We start from the raw sequence: 20,671 nt of genomic DNA, 5'->3' as shown, positions 1-20,671 counted from the left end.
CAGACGGCGAGGGCTCAGAGGAGGCACCTGCCCTTGGCAGAGGTGGCGAGTGAGGGCTTCCTGGAGGAGGGGGTAACCCTACAACCGAGAGAGATCGGCCTCTTGTGCTCAGCGAGCTCACCTTCTGTGAGAAAGCAGACACGTCCCTGAGAAGTGCACCAGAGAGCGGAACACTAATGAAAGAATATGCAGGGAAGGAGACGTGGAGGTTCACAAAAGCAAAACGGGGTGAAGGGGATGATTGCCCTGCAGCCCTCCTTAGCCCCCCACTCAGCTGTGTGACCTCTGCCAAGTTCTCGATCTTCCACTTTGACTTCCTTCTGTGACACGAGAATGACAAGTAAGTTTACCTTAGGTGAGGACTGAATTCTATCATGCAGGCAAAGCACTCAGCACAGGGCCTTGGTACAGTCATGGGTGATTTCTTACCATTTTATCCTCAGGTATTTAGCCACAAATACCTGACTTGGCCTCAGCATTGGTATGTACTTGTTTTTTAAATTTTTACTGAATTATGGTTGCACATAATGGCAGGATTTGTTTTACCTATTTGTACATAATGGAACAATAATTTGGCCATAGCTTTCCCCAGCATTTCCCCTTTCCCTCCCCCTGTACTGATCTCCCTTCCATTTTCATGAGACTCCCCTCCCACTGCCACACCTTTTCTTTCCTTTTTTCCCCTCTAGGTCCAAATAGGAGAGAAAAGCCCTTGACTTTCTGAGTTTGGCTTATTTCACTAACATAAGGTTCTCAAGTTCCATTCATTTTCCTGCAAATGATAATTTCATTTTTATGACTAAAACTCCATTATGTATGTGTGTATGTATATGTGATACATGTATAGATGTATAAACATACATAGACGTACATATGCATATATATCACATTTTCTTCTCCCAGTCATTCATTGATGACACCTAGGATGGTTCCATAGTTCGACTATTGTGAATTGTGCTGCTATAAACATAAAATGCAAATGTCATTAGACTATGCTGATAAATACTGAGGAGTGGTATGGATGGGTCATATGATGGCTTTATGTCTAGTCTTTTGAGGAACCTCCATACCAATTTCCATAGAAGTTGTACTAATTGACAATCCCACCAACAGTGTAAAAGTGTTCCTTTTTCTTCATATTCTAACATTAACATTTATATCTAGTTGTCGAATTAGTAGTGAATGATTTTATGTATTTCCACTGTCCCCACTGCCACCTTAGGGGCACATCCTCTCTCTGGCAGAGTTCCAAAATTCCACAGCTGGCCCCACCCAATAGCCAAAACCTGAAATCAATACCTCCCATCCCAATGGCTGCAGCTGACTCTGTTATTGTAATTTTTGTAAATTTCTTTTACTGAGTAAGTCCCTCCCCCATTCCTGGGGTCCAACTTGAACACCCCAGGCATAGAAATATCTTCCTCTCTGCACCTCCAAACCCAGGTTTGGTTAGGAGTCTAAAGTCCCCAAGTGTGAATCCCAAACATCACACTAACCTTTCTGCACCTCAGGAGTGTATGTGGGTGGGTAGTTTTTTTTTTTTTTAATGGAAAACATGGAAATCCATTGATTTGTAACTAATGTTTTCTGATCTATTAACTAGCTAGGTGCTAGGGCACAGTGGTAAATGGGGGTGGTTGTACCTCACTCCCAGTCATACTAGGATACAATGCAAACACTTTTTCTTCTATTGTCCCCCTTGCCCTAAAGCTTTGCATACATATCAACTCACATACCACACCACTGTGAGGTTGCTGCTGTAGATACTGACATGTGGCACTTTCGGGGTTAAGGAAATCAAACTCCATTTATTGATTTCTCTCAAGGACTCTAACCAACTGATGACCTTCACAGGCCAGTATATGTGGTGTGTTGGGCTTGTACAGCCATTAAAAAGGACTAAATGATGCCAGGAATGGCGACTACCATATGTATAATTGCAGCTGCTCAGGAGGCTGAGGCAGGAGGAACATAAGTTCAAAGTCAGCTCCAGCAATTTAGTGAGGCCCTTAGCAACTTAGCGAGACTCTATCTATCTCAAAAAAATTAAAAGGGCTGGGGATGTCTCTCAGTGGATAAGAGCTCTTAAGTTCAATCCCCAGTACAAAATAGAGAGAAATAAATAAGAGTTTGTTGAGAACATAAGGCAGAGATTGTTTATGGTATTGCAGATTTTGAGATTCACTTGAGTGAAATCTGAGAAGCTGGCACCATGAAGGTAGACTTCTTCAGGACTGGGGCGGGCGGGCATCTCGGTTTTGCACAGTTCCTGTGTTCTCAGCCCTGAGGCCCCCAGTTTGCCTAGCTGAGGCTCCGGGGAAGTCCTCCAGTGCCCCCTGGCGGAGAAGTTGAGAATTTGCATTTTCTCTCTCCTTAACTAAGGACTGGGTAAGGATTTCCAATCAGAGGGAGGAGAGACCTAGGGAAGCGACCAATCAAAAGCGAGAAGGGGGCAGAATTGGATCAAGTAGGACCGAGAGCGCTCAGAATAAAAGACACTTTTATTAAAGTGGGGACGAACACACAGTGAGAGTTTGCGTTTGTTTTCTGGGTGGGTCGTGGCGCTCAAGGAGGCCCAGGCTGGGGGCGCCGGAGCAGGAGGGCGGCGGCGAGGCTGGTGCCCTGGCGCTGGGGCCGCGCGTACTTGAGGAAGACCGCGGCGCGGCCAGGTGCCGGGCCCCGCAGAGAGGCGCGGACCATGCACCGCTCGAGGGGGTCCAGCTCCGCGGAGCTGCAGTGGGGAGATGGGGAGACTGAGGCAGGGAAGGGGCGGGGAGAGCCTATCCCTGGGCCGAAGGCTCGAAGCTGAAAAGACGTTTGACACGGGCCCTGGGGGCGGCCCCCTCGAGGTCGTGATGGGGGCACGGAATGCGGCCACAGGGAACCCAGAGATCCCATCTCCCCCAGAGGCAGGCCGAAGGGCCCCCCAGCCTGCACACACCCCTATCCTCTCACATCCCCAGAGAAAGGCAGACCCTTCGGGGCGGAAGACATGACATCCTCTCCCCCACCCAGAGACATCGAGTCTAAGTTGCTCCCCGTCCCAAATTGTCTCATCCTGACATGGGAAAGACGGCGACCCAGAAGGGAGGCTATAAGCAACGGAGACCCACCACCGCCCTCTGCCAAGGCCACACCTGTAAAGCATTGGCTTGGGCCTGGAGCCCGCTCCGTCGAGCAGGCGATGCGCCAGGTTCAGCGCCGCAGCTGCGCGACGACCAGGCTCCCATCCCGCAGCCTCAGCCTCCAGTAAGGACAGCTCCAGGAAATAGGTGGCCAGCAGCATCACCTGCCAGAGAGGCTGGGTGAACCTCAGGCTCTGGCTGGCCACGCTGCTCCCCCGCACAGGCCACGCCCTTACCCATGCGCACCTGGGGGCCACTCCCGGCCAGCGCGGTGAGCAGCTCCAGGCACAGCAAGGGCCCGGGATAGTGCAGTCGGAAATCCAAGCGGCTCAGGATGCGGCGCTCTGCGCGCAGCAGCTCTGCCCTCGAGAAGGAACCGGCACTCAGAAGGCAGAGGGAAGCAGGCTGAGGATTGCGGGGAAAGATGTGAGGTAGCCTTGGACTCCCAGCCCTGGAGCACCTGGGGTCGCTTCAGTCCAAGTTTCAGACCTCAGTTTCCTGGTCTGTAAAACGGGGCCATTGACTTGTGTCTGAAAGTCGTGGATGTCACGGGCATCAGAGTCATAATGACCGGGTTCAATGCACCATTTATCCACTATGTGACATGGGACATTCATTTACGCTTTCCATTTCTTCTTCACCCTTAAAACCGAGATGATACTCCCTACTTCATGACACAGCTTTGAGTTTATGTATGTTAACACTCGAGAGGGACTATGACTACTGTATTCAAGATGGAATCCAAGTTTCGGCTGTTTAAATTCCGGGCAAATGTTCCCTTATGGTCCGTTTCCTCCTCCTGTTAAAGGGACACATTAGCAGCCCCGTGCCTCATACAGACAGATTCGTTAGGATTCCAAGAGTACACGAAGAGTGTGGCGCACAGTGGGCATTTAATCAGTGACTACAGCAAAGGCTCCACCCTCCCAAGCCCCAGCCCGCGAATACCTCGGGAAGCACGCACTCTTCCATCTTGCACGCCAGGAACAGGCAGGCCATGCCCAGCAGCTGCAGGCGGTGTAGGCGCACTCTGCCGGCCCGCAGGTAGGAATCGAGCAGGTGCACCGCCAGGTAAAGTGTGTCCCCTGCCAGGCACAAGTACTCCTGGGGAGGGGCACAGGTGACCATCAGGGTCTCAGGTAGTGACAGGGAACCAGCCTCACCCCCTCTCCACTTACGTACGTGCACCTGGACCAGCCAGTCTACCACCAGCGCACGCATCTCTGGAGTCACGGGGCGGGGCAGGGGGCTCCGGGGCAGCGCGTGGCACACCTGGGGATGGGCAAGACAGGCCTCATTCTCCACACCTGGGCCTCTGTCGCTCTTGAGCTCCAGCCCGGAGTGCAATAGCCTCCTCCTGCAAAGTTGGATGTAGCAGGAGTGCCACACCCTAACCAGCCTCAGCTGCACCTCTTCCACGACCCCATCTGGAATCCTGGACTTCACTGTAGATACCTCCCTATCCACCTGTCCACTGTGGAGCCCCCATGGCCACACAGCTTCCTGGGCATCTTCCCCTGTCTGGGTTTTCAAATTCCATTCTTGGCCACCAATCCTCAAATCCATCCCCCTCAGAGCACCCAGAAGGGTCCATCCAAAGACAGATCTGACCAAGGAACCTCAGACCCTTAGGAGAAAATCCTAATTCCTGTCAGACTCTCAGACCCTGCCCCCAACCGATGTCACCTCTTCCCTCACAACCAACATTTCGGCTACACCAGCCTTCTCTTGTTTCATACTACATCAAGCTTATTCCTACCCCAGGGCCTTGGTGCTTACCTTGCCTCTGCCTGTAATTGTCTTTCCCTTACTCTTTGCATTACTTTCTCAGTCTTCAAGTCTCAGATAAAATTTCCCTTTCCCCATACTCCTCCCTCCATCCCACCCCTCATTATCTCATTACTCTTTTTTCCTTAGTATTTTCACTAAAGATAGCCATTGTTTCCCTGTGTGTGTTGTCTGCTGGCCCTGCTAGGTTGCCAGCACCACAAAAGCCCTGAGCTACATACCCCCAGCTCTTTTTGAGACAGGGTCTGTTAGGTTGCCCAGGCTGGCTTTAAACTTGTGATCCTCCTGCCTCAGCCTCAGGAGTTTCTAGGATTACAGGCATGTGCCACCATGCCCAGCTCTTTGGCCCATTCATGAGGCTCGTCTCTCTGGTTTGGTCAGCTCTCAAAGACTTCAACCCCTAATACCTTCCTACCGGAAATGTGGGTTCAACCTAAGAATTTGGGAACATAGCATTCAGCCTCCAGCAAAGGCTGAGCCCTGCGTTCCGATCACAGGTGCATCTCAGCTCCTGGCAGAGAACCTGGCCCTGGGGAGAGACTGGCGGGTGTTGGCTAAGCTCGCTCCAGCACCTCTTCAGGCAGTGGCATCTCGTGGAGACGGACCCCTGCCACGACCTGTGTGCTGGCCTTTGTGGCCTTCTGTAATTATCAAGTATATTTGCTAGCTGTCTCCCCAGAACGAGGACAGACTGTGGCTCATCGCCGCAGCTCCGGTGCCTAGGACATGCTCAAAAGCGCCATAATAAAGGGTTAAGTGTTTGTTAAGCGAACTCAGGAGGCACAAATAGGGTAGCCACGGGCTTTCGAAGGAAGGGCTGCCAACAGCCAGGGACCGCGGGAAGGGGTTTCAGTAACTGTGCGAGGGGAAAAAAGGAACCGCCTAGAACTTGAGATCTGGGGTGGGGCGCAGGTTTGGACGCCCCGCGGAGGGGAGAGCGGAGAGCCCGCCAGGCCCAGTGCCATCCAACCCGAACCCCGGCTGCGCGCCAGGAGTGGGACGGCGCAGGGGTCGCCCGCTCACCATGACTTCAGCGAAGATGTCCCCAGCGTACTCGCGTTCCCCCTCCAGCCCCAGCAAGCTCAAGGCCTCCTCCAGCCCCGGCGGCGCGCACAGCCTCTCGGGGCGTCCCGGGGAGACACTGGTGTCCCCGTCGGGGACTGGGGCGCTCGGAAGCTCTGAATTGAGGGAGGCATTAGGACCCTGAAAGGAAGAGGGGCTGGGGTCAGTCGCTGGAGAGAGGCCCACGCGGGAGCTGGGCCCGGTCACCGGTCCCTGCCCTTCGTCCCCGGTCCCTGCCCCTCACCAGCATCCTCCAGCCGAGGCAGCGCGCCAAACCGAGCCGGAGCTTTCAGCTGGAGGGCTGGACCCGAGCGGGGCGCTTTGAATTGGTCCGGGCGCATGCGCAGTGGGCTCCCTTCACCTGGGCAGGTGCAAATGCAAAGACAAGGGTCGGTAGGCAGGCTCTGCCTCCTCCTGAGGCCTAAGTTCAGGGGCTAGTGACAAATGCTCATCTTGCTGCCCAGAAGCCGCTGCCCTGCGCCTCGTTTTCCTTAACCATCACACAGGGATTGCAGCCAACAGGGCTGTCCTAAGGATTTCCTAGGACTGTGCAGGGATCAGCACGGGAGCCTGCTACCAGAAAAGCTGAAGGCGTGGGAGTGTCAAGGAACCGCTCTGTGCGCCGGCTCTTCAGTGATTGAATCACCTGTGGGTCCTGCCTTGCAGCTGCTCTCCCTGGGTCCATGCCCCACACTTTGTGCCCAACATGCAGCCAGAGGGATCCTGTGCACACCTAATGCAAATCACACCCTCCGTCTGTTCAGAGCTTCACCAGGGCTCCCTTCTCCCTCAAGTTGAAGGCCCAGCTCACCTATGTCTTCTGCTTCCATCCCCCACATAAGCCTCTGAGCTCATCTGTTCACCCCCCTCACTCAGTCCCCCCAGCCACCCACACTGGCCTCTGCCTCTTCCTCATACCTGAGGCCTTTGCGCTGAGTGTTCCCTCTGCCAGAAATGCTTTTCCCGAAGACTGTTTCCCTCCCAAACTTCCTTTAAGGTATTTATTTAGATGTCACCTTCTCCATGAAAAGTGCCAGTCTAAGCATTTCCCATCCTATATTCTCTACACTTATTCTCTCCTTAGCACTTATTGCTTTCTAACCAACCAATGTTTGTGAGCCCCATGATGGCAGGGCTTCTTGTCTACCATTCTCCTATTGCTGTATCCCCAGTACCTAAAACAGTGCCTGGCACATAGTCAGTGCCCAATAAACATTTGTTGAATGAATGAGTGAACAGGCTAGATAGTGGCCCAGCATGCCTTTTTGAGGTGGGACAATGGAGCTGAAACCTGGAGGAGGAGAAAGATCCAGAATGTAAAGAGAGGGCAGAATATTCCAAGAGGTGGGACCAGCATGAGCAAAGGCCCTGAGGCAGGAAACAGGTGCTTGCTAGTTTCAGGCACCAAGTCAACAACACTGGGGAAAGTGAACAGGAGAGAGAATTGGATATTGGATCAGTGGCTTCCAGTCACACAGTGAAACTCGTTTGCCCATTGTTACATGTTCGTTTGCCCATTGTTACATGTGTCACATTTCCTTCTTTTCCCCCACCTCCACTTGAGAAACCCTGGCCTCTTTATGACCCCCGGATGGTGAAGAGACTCGAGAGATATTACCCTAACCAAGAGATCAGAGTCATCCCCAGTTAAGGGACAAACTGTCATCCTGTGCCTCCTCATAGTGTGCTCTCAGGAAGGCATGTCACTTCTGGAAATTCTGTCCCTAATAGTTGGAATTTAACACTGGGGAAACGTCAGGCAATAAGCTCTGATTGAGAACAGTCTGCAGTATACTTACCCTGTGAGCTTCCAACCTGACGATGCAGTGTGGGAACCTGGTGGATGCATTAGCCAGGGCTTTTTATAACTATGAGGACATTACACGTGACTATTGGTAAAATTTGATTAAGGTCTGTTGACAAGAACATTGTGGCAACATTAACTTTTTGACCTTGATAACTGGACCCTGGCTGTGTGAGAAAATGCCCTTGTTTCATTACAGATACCTAAATATGAACAGCAGGAAGAGAGAAGGCCAAATAAATGTGATAAAGTGCTACGCAATGCAGTTTTTGTCCATTAAGAATGTACTACGAGAAACATGGGTGAAGGATGTATTTTATGTTTTTCAGCCTTTTTTTTTTTCCCTTTTCAGTGCTGGGGATTGAACAGGGGGGCACTCTACTATTGAGCTACACCCCCAGCCCACCCCACTTTCTGAGACAGAGTCTAATTTGCCCAGATTGACCTCAAATTTCCAACCCTCCCGTGTCAGAGATGACAGGCATGTGCCACTATGTCTGGCTATTTTATGCACCTACATAAAATTTTTGAGACTTACAGAAAGCTGCAAATACAGTCCCCATCATCCCCACACCGTTTCCCCATTAACATTCTGTTGTGGCACATTTGTCACAGTTAACAAACTGATACTGATGTCATTCACTGAATCTATGCTTTATCCGGTCTTCCTGAGCTTTTCCCTCAACCTTTTGTTTTTTTCCTGTCCCAAGATTCCATCCTGGGAACTAGCCCAGTCAACACTTAGGCCCTTACTGGCTCTGCCACATTCTTAAGAATTTCTTCTAAATATCTTGACAGTGTTAACATTTTTTTTTTTTTAGTTGTAGGTGGACACAACAATACAATCTCTTTATTTCTATGTTGTGCTGAGGATCGAACCCAGTGCCTCACACACATGCAAGGCAAGGGCTCTACCACTGAGTGACAGCTCCATCCCTGGGTGACAGTTTTGAGGGCAGGTCAGCTATTTTGTTATGTCTCCCAACTGGGCTTTCCTTGATCAGCTTTATGTTGGTTCGACTGGAGTTTGTGTTTGGGGAATCCCAGAGGCGGCCAAGCGTCACTCTAGTGACACTCTAGCACCAGAACACGATGGCTGAGGGTGACCTTGACCGCCTGGCTGGCAGAGTTTGTCCAGTCTTCTCTGAAAAATCACTTTCTTCCCGTCCTCTGTCCTGTGCCCTTGGAGTCTAGGGCTGGGGATATAGCTTGCCTTGCATGCACAAGGCCCTTGATTCCATCCCCAGTACCACAAACCAAGCAAAACAAAACAAAACAAAAAACCAAAAAACTAATTTTTTGACAGTCTAAGTTCCCTGGGCTGGTTTCTGACTTGGAATCCTCCTGCCAGAATTACAGGTGTGCATCACTGCATCTGGCCATGATCCCCTTTTGAAATCTATGTGACTCATATTAAAATCCAGGAATGCAGACCACAGATATTAAAACACAAAAGCAGTTAAGATGTACAGTAAGCTTCATTGCAGCACACTGGTAGCGGAAAAAAAAACCAAAACAAACAAACACCAAAAAAAAAAAAAACAAAAAAAAAAAACCACAACCAACCAAAAAAACCTGAAAGCCAAGTAAATTCCTATCAACAGGGGAGACAGGCCCACTTGGGATACATCTGCAAAGTGTCGGCAGGGATGTGCACCAGAAGTCCCTCCAAAGGTGGATGTGTGGGTTAAAGGAACCTCATTCTGGGCTGGGGATGTGGCTCAAGCGGTAGTGCGCTCGCCTGGAATGTGTGCGGCCCGGGTTCAATCCTCAGCACCACATACAAAGATTTTGTGCCCGCCGATAACTAAAAAAAAATAAATATTAAAAATTCTCTCTACCTCTCTCTTAAAAAAAAAAAAAAAGAAACCTCATTCTTGACCCATCACCTGATATGCAATATGAATACACACTTTGGTAGGGGTGGGGGCAAGATGTGGCAGGACATGCCCCAGGGGTGTGGTGGCAGCTGAAAGGAAAGGGCTGTGGCTTTGTATGTCCTTCTGTCCACTTGCAGAGAAGTGTATGCACTCAAGACTCCAGGACATGGGGTGATAGTCACTTTCTTCCTTATACTTTTGTTTTATTTATACAGACACGAAAAAACTTGTTTAAAATGGACAATGCAGAAGATGGATTAATCTACTTAAAATTTAATTTGCAAAATTTGAAACTCTTCATCCTCAAACTAAGAAGCACCAGTTATCTCAGGGTGTTTCAGCCAAGGGACACAGTTGACCGACAGTGGTTCCTCTGGCGGATCAAGGATGTACCACCAGACCCAGAGGCAGACGGGATGCACCCACTGCAGGGTCAGCCACGGTGCCTGAAGAACTGCACTCACCTTACCAAGGGCTGCGACCAGAGTGAAAAGGAAAGGCTTTTCTTTATAAGTTCCCGATTATCTTAATGCCACTGTGACATACTTTTGTAATTAAAAAGACAATAAGGCCCATATGAAGTCAGAAAACCCAACACGATGGGGTTGGGATGTGGCTCAGTGGTACAGTCTGCCAAGGAAAGCCAGCTCTACCTCTGAGCCACATCCCCAGCTCTTATTTAAATTTTGAGACAGAGTCTTGCTAAATTGCCCAGGCTGACTTTGAACTTGGGGATCCTCCTGCTTCAGCCTCCTCAATCACAGGGATTACAGGAGTGCCCCACTAGTGAAGATTTGTAATCAGGACCAGACCTTCCCATGAGGCTCACTTAAAAATCACAAAGCTTCCCTGTGTGACGCCCTCCTCCCTGCAAAATCTGAAATGAATTCACCTGTGCCAGGCTTGGGAGAGGAAACAGTCCAGCCCAGCCTGTAAAGGCCAGTGACAAGCTGGGGACGGAGGGCAGGTCCAGCCCCCAGCCAGGATAAAAGGCTCCGGGAGTTGGAAAAGTGACTCTAGGAGCTTCAAGAGGCTGTAACCAGGTGCCCTGCTACTCCCAGCTGATGGCAACCGCAAATGCCATCAACACAGATTCTGCTCTGGAATTTGGGGGCCTCAAGCTGCATGACTTAATATAAATGAGCAAAGAAACTGTGGCAGCATGTACCTCTCCAGGGCTCAATGACCACATGAAATGAGCCAGCCCCTCCCACTCAGTTCCAGGGCAGTGACACCACACATAGCTTGTTTAGAATCCCTCCCCTCTCGTGCCCTGCCCTTGAGTCCAGCCTCCTCTGGCTGGAGCAGTCTGTCTGCTCCACCCCAGCCTGCTCTGCAGCTTCACCCAGCATCCTCCCCTCTGGCTTGGGCTCCCAAGTTCATTCCCACTGCCACCTGCTTGATAGGGACCTCAAACAGCAGTGGAGCAGGAGGTGGATGGTACCCAGGGGCTGGACTCCATAACCAAGCAAGGCTGGGGGTGGCAGCTGGCAAAGTGCAGGCGGGGCCCTGGTCTGAAATGAGTGTCTTTATTGCTTGTACCGTACAAACACAAGGGGTTAAGAAGGGCCAGTGGGGACGGGGAGAGCTGTCAGATAAACATCATACACACATGAGAAGGGAAAGAGCCCCCGTACCCTCCCCACCCTCCCCACAATGCCTTTCTATGGACTGCCCAGTAGGGAGGAGGATGGGGAGGTCGAACCACAAAAAACAAACTGCACACACCCAGAGACGCCGGGGGCAGGGGGAGCGAGGACATGGGTGGGGAAGCAAGTGGACCCCAGGTACCCACTCCCCACACACGATGGAGCGCTGGGCGGGTGGGGCCCAAGCGCACACACACCACGCACACTCGAGGGCTCAGACACACTGCCCTCACACAAACACACACACACACACACACAAACACAGCCATGCACACCTGCATCCCAGCAGCTCAGGGACGCCCACGGACACAGTCCACAGCACACACACGTGTGCTTATAGCACTGACACGTTCTCTCCATCATGTTCACCTTAAGGCTGCAGAATTTGGGGCCCTGGAGATGGGAAGGGGTGAGGTGGCCTGGAAGCCTCCCTTCTCAGAGGCCCTTAACCTCAGTATGTACCGAAGATGCCCTCCCCTGCCCCTTCTCTCCCCAAGTCCACGGGGCCCAATACTGTCTCGGTGAGATGTGTAACAGCCGAGGCTAGTGCCCTTCTGCCTCAGGCAGAAAGAAGTGGACAGTCCTGGCCCCTGTTCTCAAAAGGAGCCAAGGCCAGACCCAGGGTCCAGTGGGAGGTAAGGCCAGCTGGAAGGAAGCCCTGGTAAGGCACAGGGTTGGGGGGCAGGCAGGCTGGCCCCCCATTGTTCCTTCTGCCTCACCCACAGAGTTAGCAGAACAACTTGGGGAGGGAAAGGGAAAGGAAGGGCCAGAAGGCAGTGACCCTCTCCTGGTTCCCCATGACGCAGGGATCTGGCTCCATTCACAAGGAGCCCTAACCCCCGATCCCACCGGTCCCTGGACATTATTGCTTTTCTGACCCCAGTACGGGGGTGGCAGGTGGACCTCCTCTCGCCAGACCCCTGGGGCCTAGGCGACAGGCTGTGGAAGGTGGCACGGGTGCTGTCCGCTAGGCGGCCGTCCCACCAGAGGCAGCTTCATCCAGAAGCAGCAGTGTAGCCAGGCTGCCTGCGTGATGCCCAGCCAGAAATTCAGGCAGGACCCGGGGATCCATGCTTCACCCTCACTGGGGCCTGTTTTTGATTAAAAACCTGAATCCATCCTCCCAGCAGCCCATGCTGGGGTGGGAAGTGGACAGTCCCTCCACACAAAGGGGAGGTTAGAGGCCAAGGCTGTGGGGACCACTGAGGTGAATTTGGGAGAGGACTGAAGAAGGAACTGGAAATGGGGGTGAGAGAGTGAGGGATGGGGACACAGACCAAAAAGGCAAAATAAAAAGTCTTTTTAAAAGCCACCCAGTTGGTGGATGGCGGCCATGCAGGTGTCCTGTGGTGACAATGGGCTGCTCACTCCCGGATGCTGGCTGAATAGGAGAACTGAGGGAAGTGCGTCCGCTGGTCCAGCTCCAGAGAACCCAGGCTGTCATCTGTGGGTCAGGAGGAAGCGTATTTGGGGTACTGGCCTGCAGAGGGCCAGAGGCACCCACAGACTCCCTCAGGATACACCCAGAGGAAGGATTGCAATGGGGTCACAGAATGAGCCCAGCAGGGAGTTCCAGCAAGATTGGAAGGGATGGCTCAGAGGCACCTTCCTGACAGAGCCCCTGCAGCCATGTCCCTCCCCCAGGCCCTGGGTAGTCTTGTGTGGGGAAACTCCACAGGCCCATCACCCTGACCCTGTGTCCTCTCAAGTGTCCTCCTCCCATTCTCTCCCCATGCCATCACCAAGGTCCAATCCAGATGCCTCAGGCCCAGTCCCCTCAGGCTTAGTCCCCTGCCCTGGCTTGCTTCAATCTACCCTCCACGTGCAGCCAGGAGATTGCACAGAACCCTCCCATGGCTCCCACATGAAGGTTCTCACCCCGTGTTCCTGGGATGCTCCCACTCTGACCCCCATGCCCTCCTGCCTCTTCCCTGAGCCCACAGCTACCCTGCCTGCAGCCTGTCCCTTTGACTGCAAAACTCTCTGCACTACTGGAACCAACATGCCACTCTTGCCAGAAAGCACAGGCCAGGTGAGGCACTTCCTCCATGAGACCCCAGTCCCTGGGCTTCTACACCAGGCTGACTGCTCTGGGCTGTCACAAAACCTAGACTGGAAGCTCTCCAACAGCAGGGCCCAGGGATGGCTGGGTCACTGCTGTGAGGCTTTGGAGTAAAAACACAAATAGCTTAAGAGTCAATGAACTTAAAAAACCAAAACAAAACAAAAGTCAATGAACTAATCCAGCCCAAAGACCCCAGCCACCTCTTGACCAGTGCTTTCCCCTGCAGCTCTGGACTGCGCTGTAACCAATGGCTCCTGGTGACCTTCACCAGACCAAAAAGAACCCAGCAGCAAAAGGCCTGCAAGCAGATGTTAGGGAAAACTGCCTAGAGGCAGACCCCACCTCTCCTCCACCCAGGCAGGCACTGTGATGGCCAACGGGGCCCCCAGACACTCACAGCGGTCCGGGGGTGTGATTGTGATGGACTGGGCGGTGAACTCGTCATCAAAGTACCTTGTGTCAACCTCAGATGTGACCTGAGGCTTGAAGGGTGGCAGGAGCTATGGAAGAGAATAGCCCAGACTCAGGGACCCTGAGGACAGGCCTTGACCTAGGTCACCCACAAATGGAAGAGGCCCCCAGGAGTGGCTGGAGGCACACAGGTGGGCACTCACCTTCTTTTGCACCACATCCTGCCAGTTGATGCTGAGGAAGAACCTGTGCTCCATGACCTCCTTGGCATCGCTGGGCCCCCCACCGAGCCTGGGCAGAGACGGCCATCAGCACCCATCTCCCAGAGCAGCTGGGTCTGGGAGATGGGCTTCAATGCAAGCAGGCTAGAGCCTGCAGCGGGAAGTATCTGCACAGCCTTTCGCGATTCTGTCCCAGCCACAAACCACCACTTCACAGAGGGGGAAGCCAAGGCTCAGGAAGGGGCGCTCATGACCACCTGGTCTCACAGCCTGCCTCACTGAGTCCAGCAAGAGTGGGCGGGAAGGCTTGGCCACAAGACTGCCCAGTCCTCAAAACCCCATGGAAGGGCAGGGAGGGCCAAGCATGGGCCCGGCCAAGGGGAAGCCCTTCAGGTGCTAGCTGTGTCTACCACAGGCTGCATGGGGGATGACATACTGCAGGCCCATAGCAAGTGCACCTGTAGACACTGCTCTCTCTAGGCCAAGGGGCAGCGGCAGCAGGTAGCACTGGGATGGGCAGGCAGATGCCAGCCCTCACCTCTGCTTAGGGTCCTTTTTCAGCAGCCCAGCCAGCAGGGACTTGGCCTCGGGACCAAGCGTGCGTGGGAAGCGGATCTCCTCCATGAGGATGAGCTCAAAGAGGCGCTCATGGTCCTGGTTGTAGAAGGGCAGGCGGCCGCACATCATCTCGTACATGACCACGCCCAGCCCCCACCAGTCCACGGCCCGGCCGTAGTCATTGTCCTCCAGCACCTGGGGAGTGAGGGGCAATAAGCAGCCAAGCCACAGTCCAGGGCCAGGCAGGGGAGAGAGGAGTCAGTTTTGCCCTCAGCATCTAAGCCAAGCAGGCACACAGGCCCGGGGGCCCTCCACCCTTGGCCTACGTGTTCCTGGGCCCCCAGCTCCAGACACCTCAGGTGCCAGGTACTCCGGGGTCCCACAGAAGGTTTTCATGGTGGCACCGTCACTGATGCCCTCTTTGCAGAGGCCAAAGTCGGTGATCTTGATGTGGCCATCTTTGTCCAGCATGAGGTTTTCCAGCTGCAAGAAAAGTCAATAGATGAGGGGAACATCCTCCTGGATTCTGTCACCAGCCTTCCCCTCCAAGGGGCAACGGGCTGGGGTGGTAACTGTCCAGCCAGCAGCTCCTCAGCACCGACTCCTGGGGCCAGGATGAGCCCAGTGCATGGCCACACAGGCTGAGGCGCAGAGGGAGGCCAGGCCCAATGCCTCCCTTCCTCTAGCCACACCAGGCAAGCTGAAGGAGCCAGGCCCTGCTCCAGCTGCTGCCTCCACTGTGGGCTGCAGTTACTTAAGATCCAATTGGAACTGAGGGCACTATCCTTCTTCTATTTTTTATTAAACTTTTTTTCTTTTAATTATGATGCACACACCACAAAAGAAATAGAAAACACAAATGAAAGAGGTAGTAGAGCCTCTGTGCAAACTGTGAGGTCAAGAAATAACATCAGTAGCCCTCTGGAACCCTATTGTGCCCCTTCCCAGGTATTAACTATCTCCCACCCCAACCCCCACCCCCACAGTGAAAAGCAACTTTTTTTTTTTTTTTAGGTACCAGAGATTGAGCCCAGGGGCACCTAACCACTGAAGCACATCCCCAGTCCTTTTTATATTTTATTTTGAGACAGGGTTTTACTAAGTTACTTAGGACCTCATTAAATTGCTGGGGCTGGCCTTGAACTCATGATCCTCCATCCTGCCTTACTTAGCCTCTGAAGTTGCTGGGATTAGGCATGTGCTACCGTGCCCAGTGAGAAATCACTTTTTTAATTCCTTGCTTTTCTCTATAGTTTTGTTTTCTTTTGTGGAGCTGGATATGGAACTCGGGGCCTTGTGAATGCCTGCCACTGAAATACCTCAGCCCTTTCCTCACTGGTTTTGACATCTACGTGTACACCTGTGAGCAGTGCTGGACGTGTCCCACCTACTCTGGCCTTTCCCCCGACTCCAGCCTATGAGCTGCATCAGCACCCCTGGGCAGCTGGGCTGCTCTCTCTGCTGCAATCCTGCCATGGAGACACCACAGTACACCGTGCCTGTTCCACAGCAGCAGGCGTTCTGAGCTAGTGACAGTGCTGCTCTGAGTACATGCACACTTTCTGGGGTGAGCACGTGTCCCTGTTTCCGCTGTGCACACAGCAGGGCAGGTGGCGAGTGTTCAGCTTTGGTGGAGGCTGCTACTTTCTAGAGTTTGTACCAACTGACACTCTCACCTGAAGCCCTGGAGCCACACAGCGACTGGGAAAGGCCTTCACAGTGGAACCAGCTGGGCCCACCTCCCCGTGTGAGTGCCATGCACATGCCAGGGGCCAGCCTAGCCTGCCAAGGGCACACCCTCGATCCCAGCCACCTGCTCACCTTGATGTCACGGTACACCACGTCCCGTGAGTGCAAGTACTCGAGAGCTGAGACGATCTCTGCACCATAAAACCGGGCCCTCTCCTCTGTGAAGACACGCTCCCGGGATAAGTGGAAGAACAGCTGCAGGGGACAGGGGAAGGTTAGACCCCAGCCTCAGGAAGGGAGGATGGCTCAGCACCCAGCCCCATGAGAGAGTGACACTTGCTCCCTGAACAGGAAGGACATTCAAGAGGCACCAAGTGAGGGGTGGTGAAATAATAGCTCACACAAAAAGAAAAACCAAGCAAGGGATGAAAAATAAGTCAGCAGGTGCCCACAGAAAGATAAGGAACAGGTGAAGGAATCGGTGACAGCAGGGAGACAGGCATGTCACAAGCAAGTGACAGAACATGCTGAGCAAGACCAAGTCAGATAGATATGACCACATCCCGGTCAGTCACATGTGTGTCCAGAGGGTAAGAGGAGCAGCAGGGGACAAGAGCAAGCATGAGCCACTCAGTGACAGAGTGGCTGGATCAGTCTGCACAGGGAGGACATGGGGTCAGAGGGCTGGTGCATCTTTACCTCCCTAACAACATCCTTCCTCTCACTGTCGGCTGACCGCCCCACAACCTCTCCCCACCCCTCTGCACCTGGGTTTGGATTCTGTCCTGAAAACTCTCTCAACAGCTGTGTGAACTTGGGCAAGCCATTTAACCTCTCTTGAGTCTCAGTTCCCCACCTGCAAAATGGAGATGATGCCACCTGGCTCAAAGGAGCAGGGGTGCGGGGTGAGGGCAGAACCCAGTGATAGGAAGCCTCCATCTGTCCCTTCCATCTCACCCAGATCCTCTCTGCCTGCCCCCATACTCTGGAAGGAGACCCCCACATGCAAGGCCGGTGGCTGGGGCTCACCTCACCCCCGTTGGCGTACTCCATGACGAAGCACAGGCGGTCGTGGGTCTGGAAGGCGTACTTCAGCGCCTGAGGGAGGAGGGCACAAGGGCCACTGGGGTCAAAGGGGGGAAGAGGGCTCTGCCTAGTCCAGGAGGAGAAAGCAGTTTATTCTACCTGTACACACCCGCCCTGGCCTGGGCTGCTGTCAGGCAGGTGAGTTCAAATCCCAGGCACCGCTGGGGGAGAAAGTGTGTTCTAGGCAAGCAGGACTTGTCTTCCTTCTTGTTTTAACAGTACGGGTGTTAATAGCTCACTCGCTCGCTCTCGCTCGCTCTCTCGCTCGCTCTCGCTCGCTCTCTCTCTCTCTCTCTCTCACACACACACACACACACACACACACACACAACACACACACACAGACACACAGACACACACACGATGCACACTGGAGCTAGGCACAGCGACTTTAAAGCCAAGTCTAAAGACAGGGTGAACAAACTGTCACCCAACCAACAGGTCCCAAGCTGTATGTAAGGAGCCCTCTAGGAGGTTCCTCAGGTCACCTTGGACACCTCTCTGCTCGAAACAATTCTGCAGTTCTGTCTTCCACACTGAGGCACCTCCTAAGATGACATGAACAACACTATGGCTTCACAGGCTACCTGCACAACTAAGCAAGAATCGGCACAGAAACCACCCTCCATCTAGTTCTCCTAACTGATGCCCAATGGCCTTGATGGAGACTGCAGCCCTAAGACACCTCCCTCCCCCAAAGTGGGGTCCACTGGGCCAAGGCAACAGGCAACATAGTGACCACACATCTGCTTCCATGATACCTCAAAACCAAAATCAAAATCAAAAGTCTTTGCATTTGGACCAGGCAGGTTGGTTCTGCCCATCCACAAAGACAGCTCTGTGCTCTCCCAGGGCTGTCCCACATCATGAACCACCACCTCTGAGGAAAGTGCCACCCTGCAGCAGGGCCTTGATTCAGACAATCTGGGGAGCACACTGATGCTGTGCTCTGTAGTGGGAGGTTTGGGACTCTCCCTGAACTCTGCCCAAATGGGCTGGTCTAGAGCCCCACCACCCACTGCCATCTGAGAAGGGGGGTGACTCACAGTGAGGAAGGGGTGCCTGGTGTTCTGGAGGACCCGGCTCTCCGTGACGGTGTGAGCGACTTCATCCTGCAGACACAGAGTGTGGGTGAGCAGTTGTGACCACGCACACCCCAGCCTGAGGCCTGGGGTAGCAGCACCTGAGTAAGACCAATTCCATTCTTTGCCATAAAAAAAAAAAAAAAAAAAAAAAAGGACCCAGATATGGACAGTCAGCAGCTCTCAAAACTACAAGAAGAGTTGATTGAGATTCTACAATAGGAGGGGCTAGGGTCTTACAAAGGCTGGGCTCCACCCTCAGTCAGTCTCTCTCTCTCTCTCTCACACACACACACTCTCACACGGGAAGCCGCTGCTCTGGACTGAGCTGCTGCACTAGGCTCTAGTAGAGTCACTCATACCAAATGTCACATGATCAAATGGAATGTTAAGAAAGCAGCTACATTCCAAGACAGACCATTATTCCTAAAAATGGGAGATTCCAGTCTACCTGAATCAACATGAAAAGAAAGTCCTCTCTGCTTTTAACCCCTACAAAAGGAAGTATGAGGTAATTTGATGTTACCGGGTCCACTTTTTTTTAATGGTGTTTCCTTGTTCCCTGACAACACTCACTGCTCTGTCGTTGCCCAGTGGGACTTCTCCCTCTATTTCACAGAACGGAGGTGGCCTCAGTTAGCAGATCACAAATAAAAGCCAGTAAGACCTCAAACTACGTGAGCTGTTATTTTGTCTCCTGACACCCCCAAGGAAGCCAGTGCACGGCCTTGAGGATCCACCTTGGCAATGATGACCTCCTTCCGCAGGATCTTCATGGCGTAGTAGCGGCCAGTAGCCTTCTCCCGCACAAGGATGACTTTGCCAAAAGTGCCCTTGCCGAGGAGTTTGAGATAGTCGAAGTCATTCATGGTCTGACGGGAGGGAAAAAGCAGGGGCAGTCAAGGACCTGGCAATCGGCCATGGAAGGAAATCCTTTAATAAGGAAAGGGGAAAGACACCACTGCAGGAGTAGGGAGGGAGCTCTGTTCTGAAGGGGCTATGGCCAGGCACTCCCAGGCACAAGCTATGCGGGGCAGGCGTGGAGCTCCGAATGGGGCCGCCTGGTCTTTACAACCCCCCAGGACGAGTCCGTGGCAGCTCTGTCCATGGCTTCCCCTCACCCCAGGGCCAGAGCAGCCCTGTACCATCCATAACTTGGAACCACCCCATCTTGCACAGCATCTGTGAAGTCTCTCCAGAGACCCCTGAACATCTGCATGAAAACCAAGGAAATGGCTGGGGGTTGGTCAGCCCACCCCAGGCCGCCTGCCCCCAGCGCGTACCACTTTGGCCCGTGCTTTGCTGACAGCCACTTCCATCTCCTCGGCTGTGGAAGAGTCACTGGGGGAACCACACTTGTAGTCCATGGGGTCCTCGCCAGGGCCCCGCTGCTTGAGGCTGTTGGCGACCATTTGGATGGCCCGCATCCACTCCTCCCTATATGGGGACACACAAGTCTTGGACCGTGACTGGGAAAGCAGACGGCTACCTCCCAGCCCAGCCTCCAATGGGTGAGCAGATGGGCAAACCTCTTTGGAGGCTTTGGAGAGATCTATCTAAGACAGGCTGAGCTGACAGGATCCGAATGAAACTTCACAGACCTCTGATTGTGGCAGGTGGGAGAGTCAAGAGTGGAATAAAAGAGAGGTCACCCATCGCCCAGGAGTGGCCTGGCCTGAGGGTCCTGTGCAGACAGGCAACACTGAAATGATCAAAGTGGGCTGACTACATTTGTTCACAGCCTCTTGAAAAGAAGCCACTAACTTGAACCCTGAATGAGGGAGCCCGTGCTCCTGAGCTGCTCGGAACACACGAGCAGCGCAGGTTTACAGGTCACAACTGTTTTGTGAAGCAAAACCAAGAGTAAATTAAGCACTCAAGCACCAAAGCAGCTAAAGAGTTCACAGGGAGAGCTGGCCAGCAGAACTCCCTGGAGGGACCGGCTGCTGAGGTGGAGTGTGGGGGCTGCAAGGCAGGGACAGAAAGAGATGGAGGAGAAGTGGTCTCAGCAGAAAGGACCTGGTTTGAAAACAATAAATTAGCTTTGTCACTCATGATTTAGTTGTTGGGAGCAAATTTTCTTTTGATACTTGCAAACTGTTTTTTGTCTAATTAGTGGAAATGACCACAGACCAAAAAGAAAAAAATATTAGGCTGAATGACACTCAATTGTTCACATCCCCCCATTTCTGACTCACCACATAGCAATTTCTAGTGGTTCAACCTAACATATTTTGAACCCCCATGTATT

General features: G+C 52.9%; 2 protein-coding genes across 8 annotated transcripts in view; both read right to left on the bottom strand.

The window, feature by feature from the left end:
* Positions 1-2,483: 2,483 nt before the first annotated feature.
* Ccnp (cyclin P) lies at positions 2,484-11,018 on the bottom strand. 2 transcript variants are annotated; one of them, XM_013363393.4, is made up of 7 exons: positions 6,220-11,018; positions 5,937-6,116; positions 4,308-4,397; positions 4,074-4,229; positions 3,372-3,530; positions 3,138-3,289; positions 2,484-2,731 (listed from the first exon to the last, which is right to left on the bottom strand). In XM_013363393.4, exons 1-7 carry the CDS (start codon positions 6,223-6,225, stop codon positions 2,566-2,568), a joined length of 909 nt encoding a protein of 302 aa, XP_013218847.3. In that variant the 5' UTR covers positions 6,226-11,018; the 3' UTR covers positions 2,484-2,565. The 2 variants fall into 2 exon arrangements, with proteins under 2 accessions (XP_013218847.3, XP_077888200.1); XM_078032074.1 differs by having other exon boundaries at positions 4,074-4,397.
* A 149-nt stretch (positions 11,019-11,167) lies between these two features.
* The window catches only part of Akt2 (AKT serine/threonine kinase 2), a 49,818-nt gene continuing 40,314 nt past the window's right edge, over positions 11,168-20,671 (bottom strand). For all 6 annotated transcript variants that reach the window (XM_078032069.1, XM_078032068.1, XM_078032072.1 and 3 more), the window contains 10 exons: positions 19,704-19,857; positions 19,161-19,292; positions 18,385-18,450; positions 17,282-17,350; positions 16,385-16,507; positions 14,918-15,046; positions 14,544-14,758; positions 13,988-14,075; positions 13,771-13,873; positions 11,168-12,752 (listed from right to left, as the gene is read on the bottom strand). In XM_078032069.1, the coding sequence (XP_077888195.1) occupies positions 12,673-12,752; positions 13,771-13,873; positions 13,988-14,075; positions 14,544-14,758; positions 14,918-15,046; positions 16,385-16,507; positions 17,282-17,350; positions 18,385-18,450; positions 19,161-19,292; positions 19,704-19,857 (1,159 nt within the window). In that variant the 3' untranslated portion in view covers positions 11,168-12,672. The remainder of the gene's footprint in view (positions 12,753-13,770; positions 13,874-13,987; positions 14,076-14,543; positions 14,759-14,917; positions 15,047-16,384; positions 16,508-17,281; positions 17,351-18,384; positions 18,451-19,160; positions 19,293-19,703; positions 19,858-20,671) is intronic.

This window comes from Ictidomys tridecemlineatus, chromosome 15 (genome assembly GCF_052094955.1).
Source record: "Ictidomys tridecemlineatus isolate mIctTri1 chromosome 15, mIctTri1.hap1, whole genome shotgun sequence".
Lineage (NCBI taxonomy): Eukaryota > Metazoa > Chordata > Mammalia > Rodentia > Sciuridae > Ictidomys > Ictidomys tridecemlineatus.
Note: the sequence above shows the minus strand (reverse complement) of the source record. Positions and strands in the feature narration are given on the sequence as shown.

Bases quoted from the DNA above. Each gene is read 5' to 3' on its own strand.
- Ccnp (XM_078032074.1), bottom strand. The intron at 4,398-5,936 runs GTGAGCGGGCGA...GCCCATCCCCAG, and splicing joins ACATCTTCGCTGAAGTCATG to GTGTGCCACGCGCTGCCCCG. The intron at 3,531-4,073 runs GTATTCGCGGGC...CGCAATCCTCAG, and splicing joins AAGAGTGCGTGCTTCCCGAG to CCTGCTTCCCTCTGCCTTCT.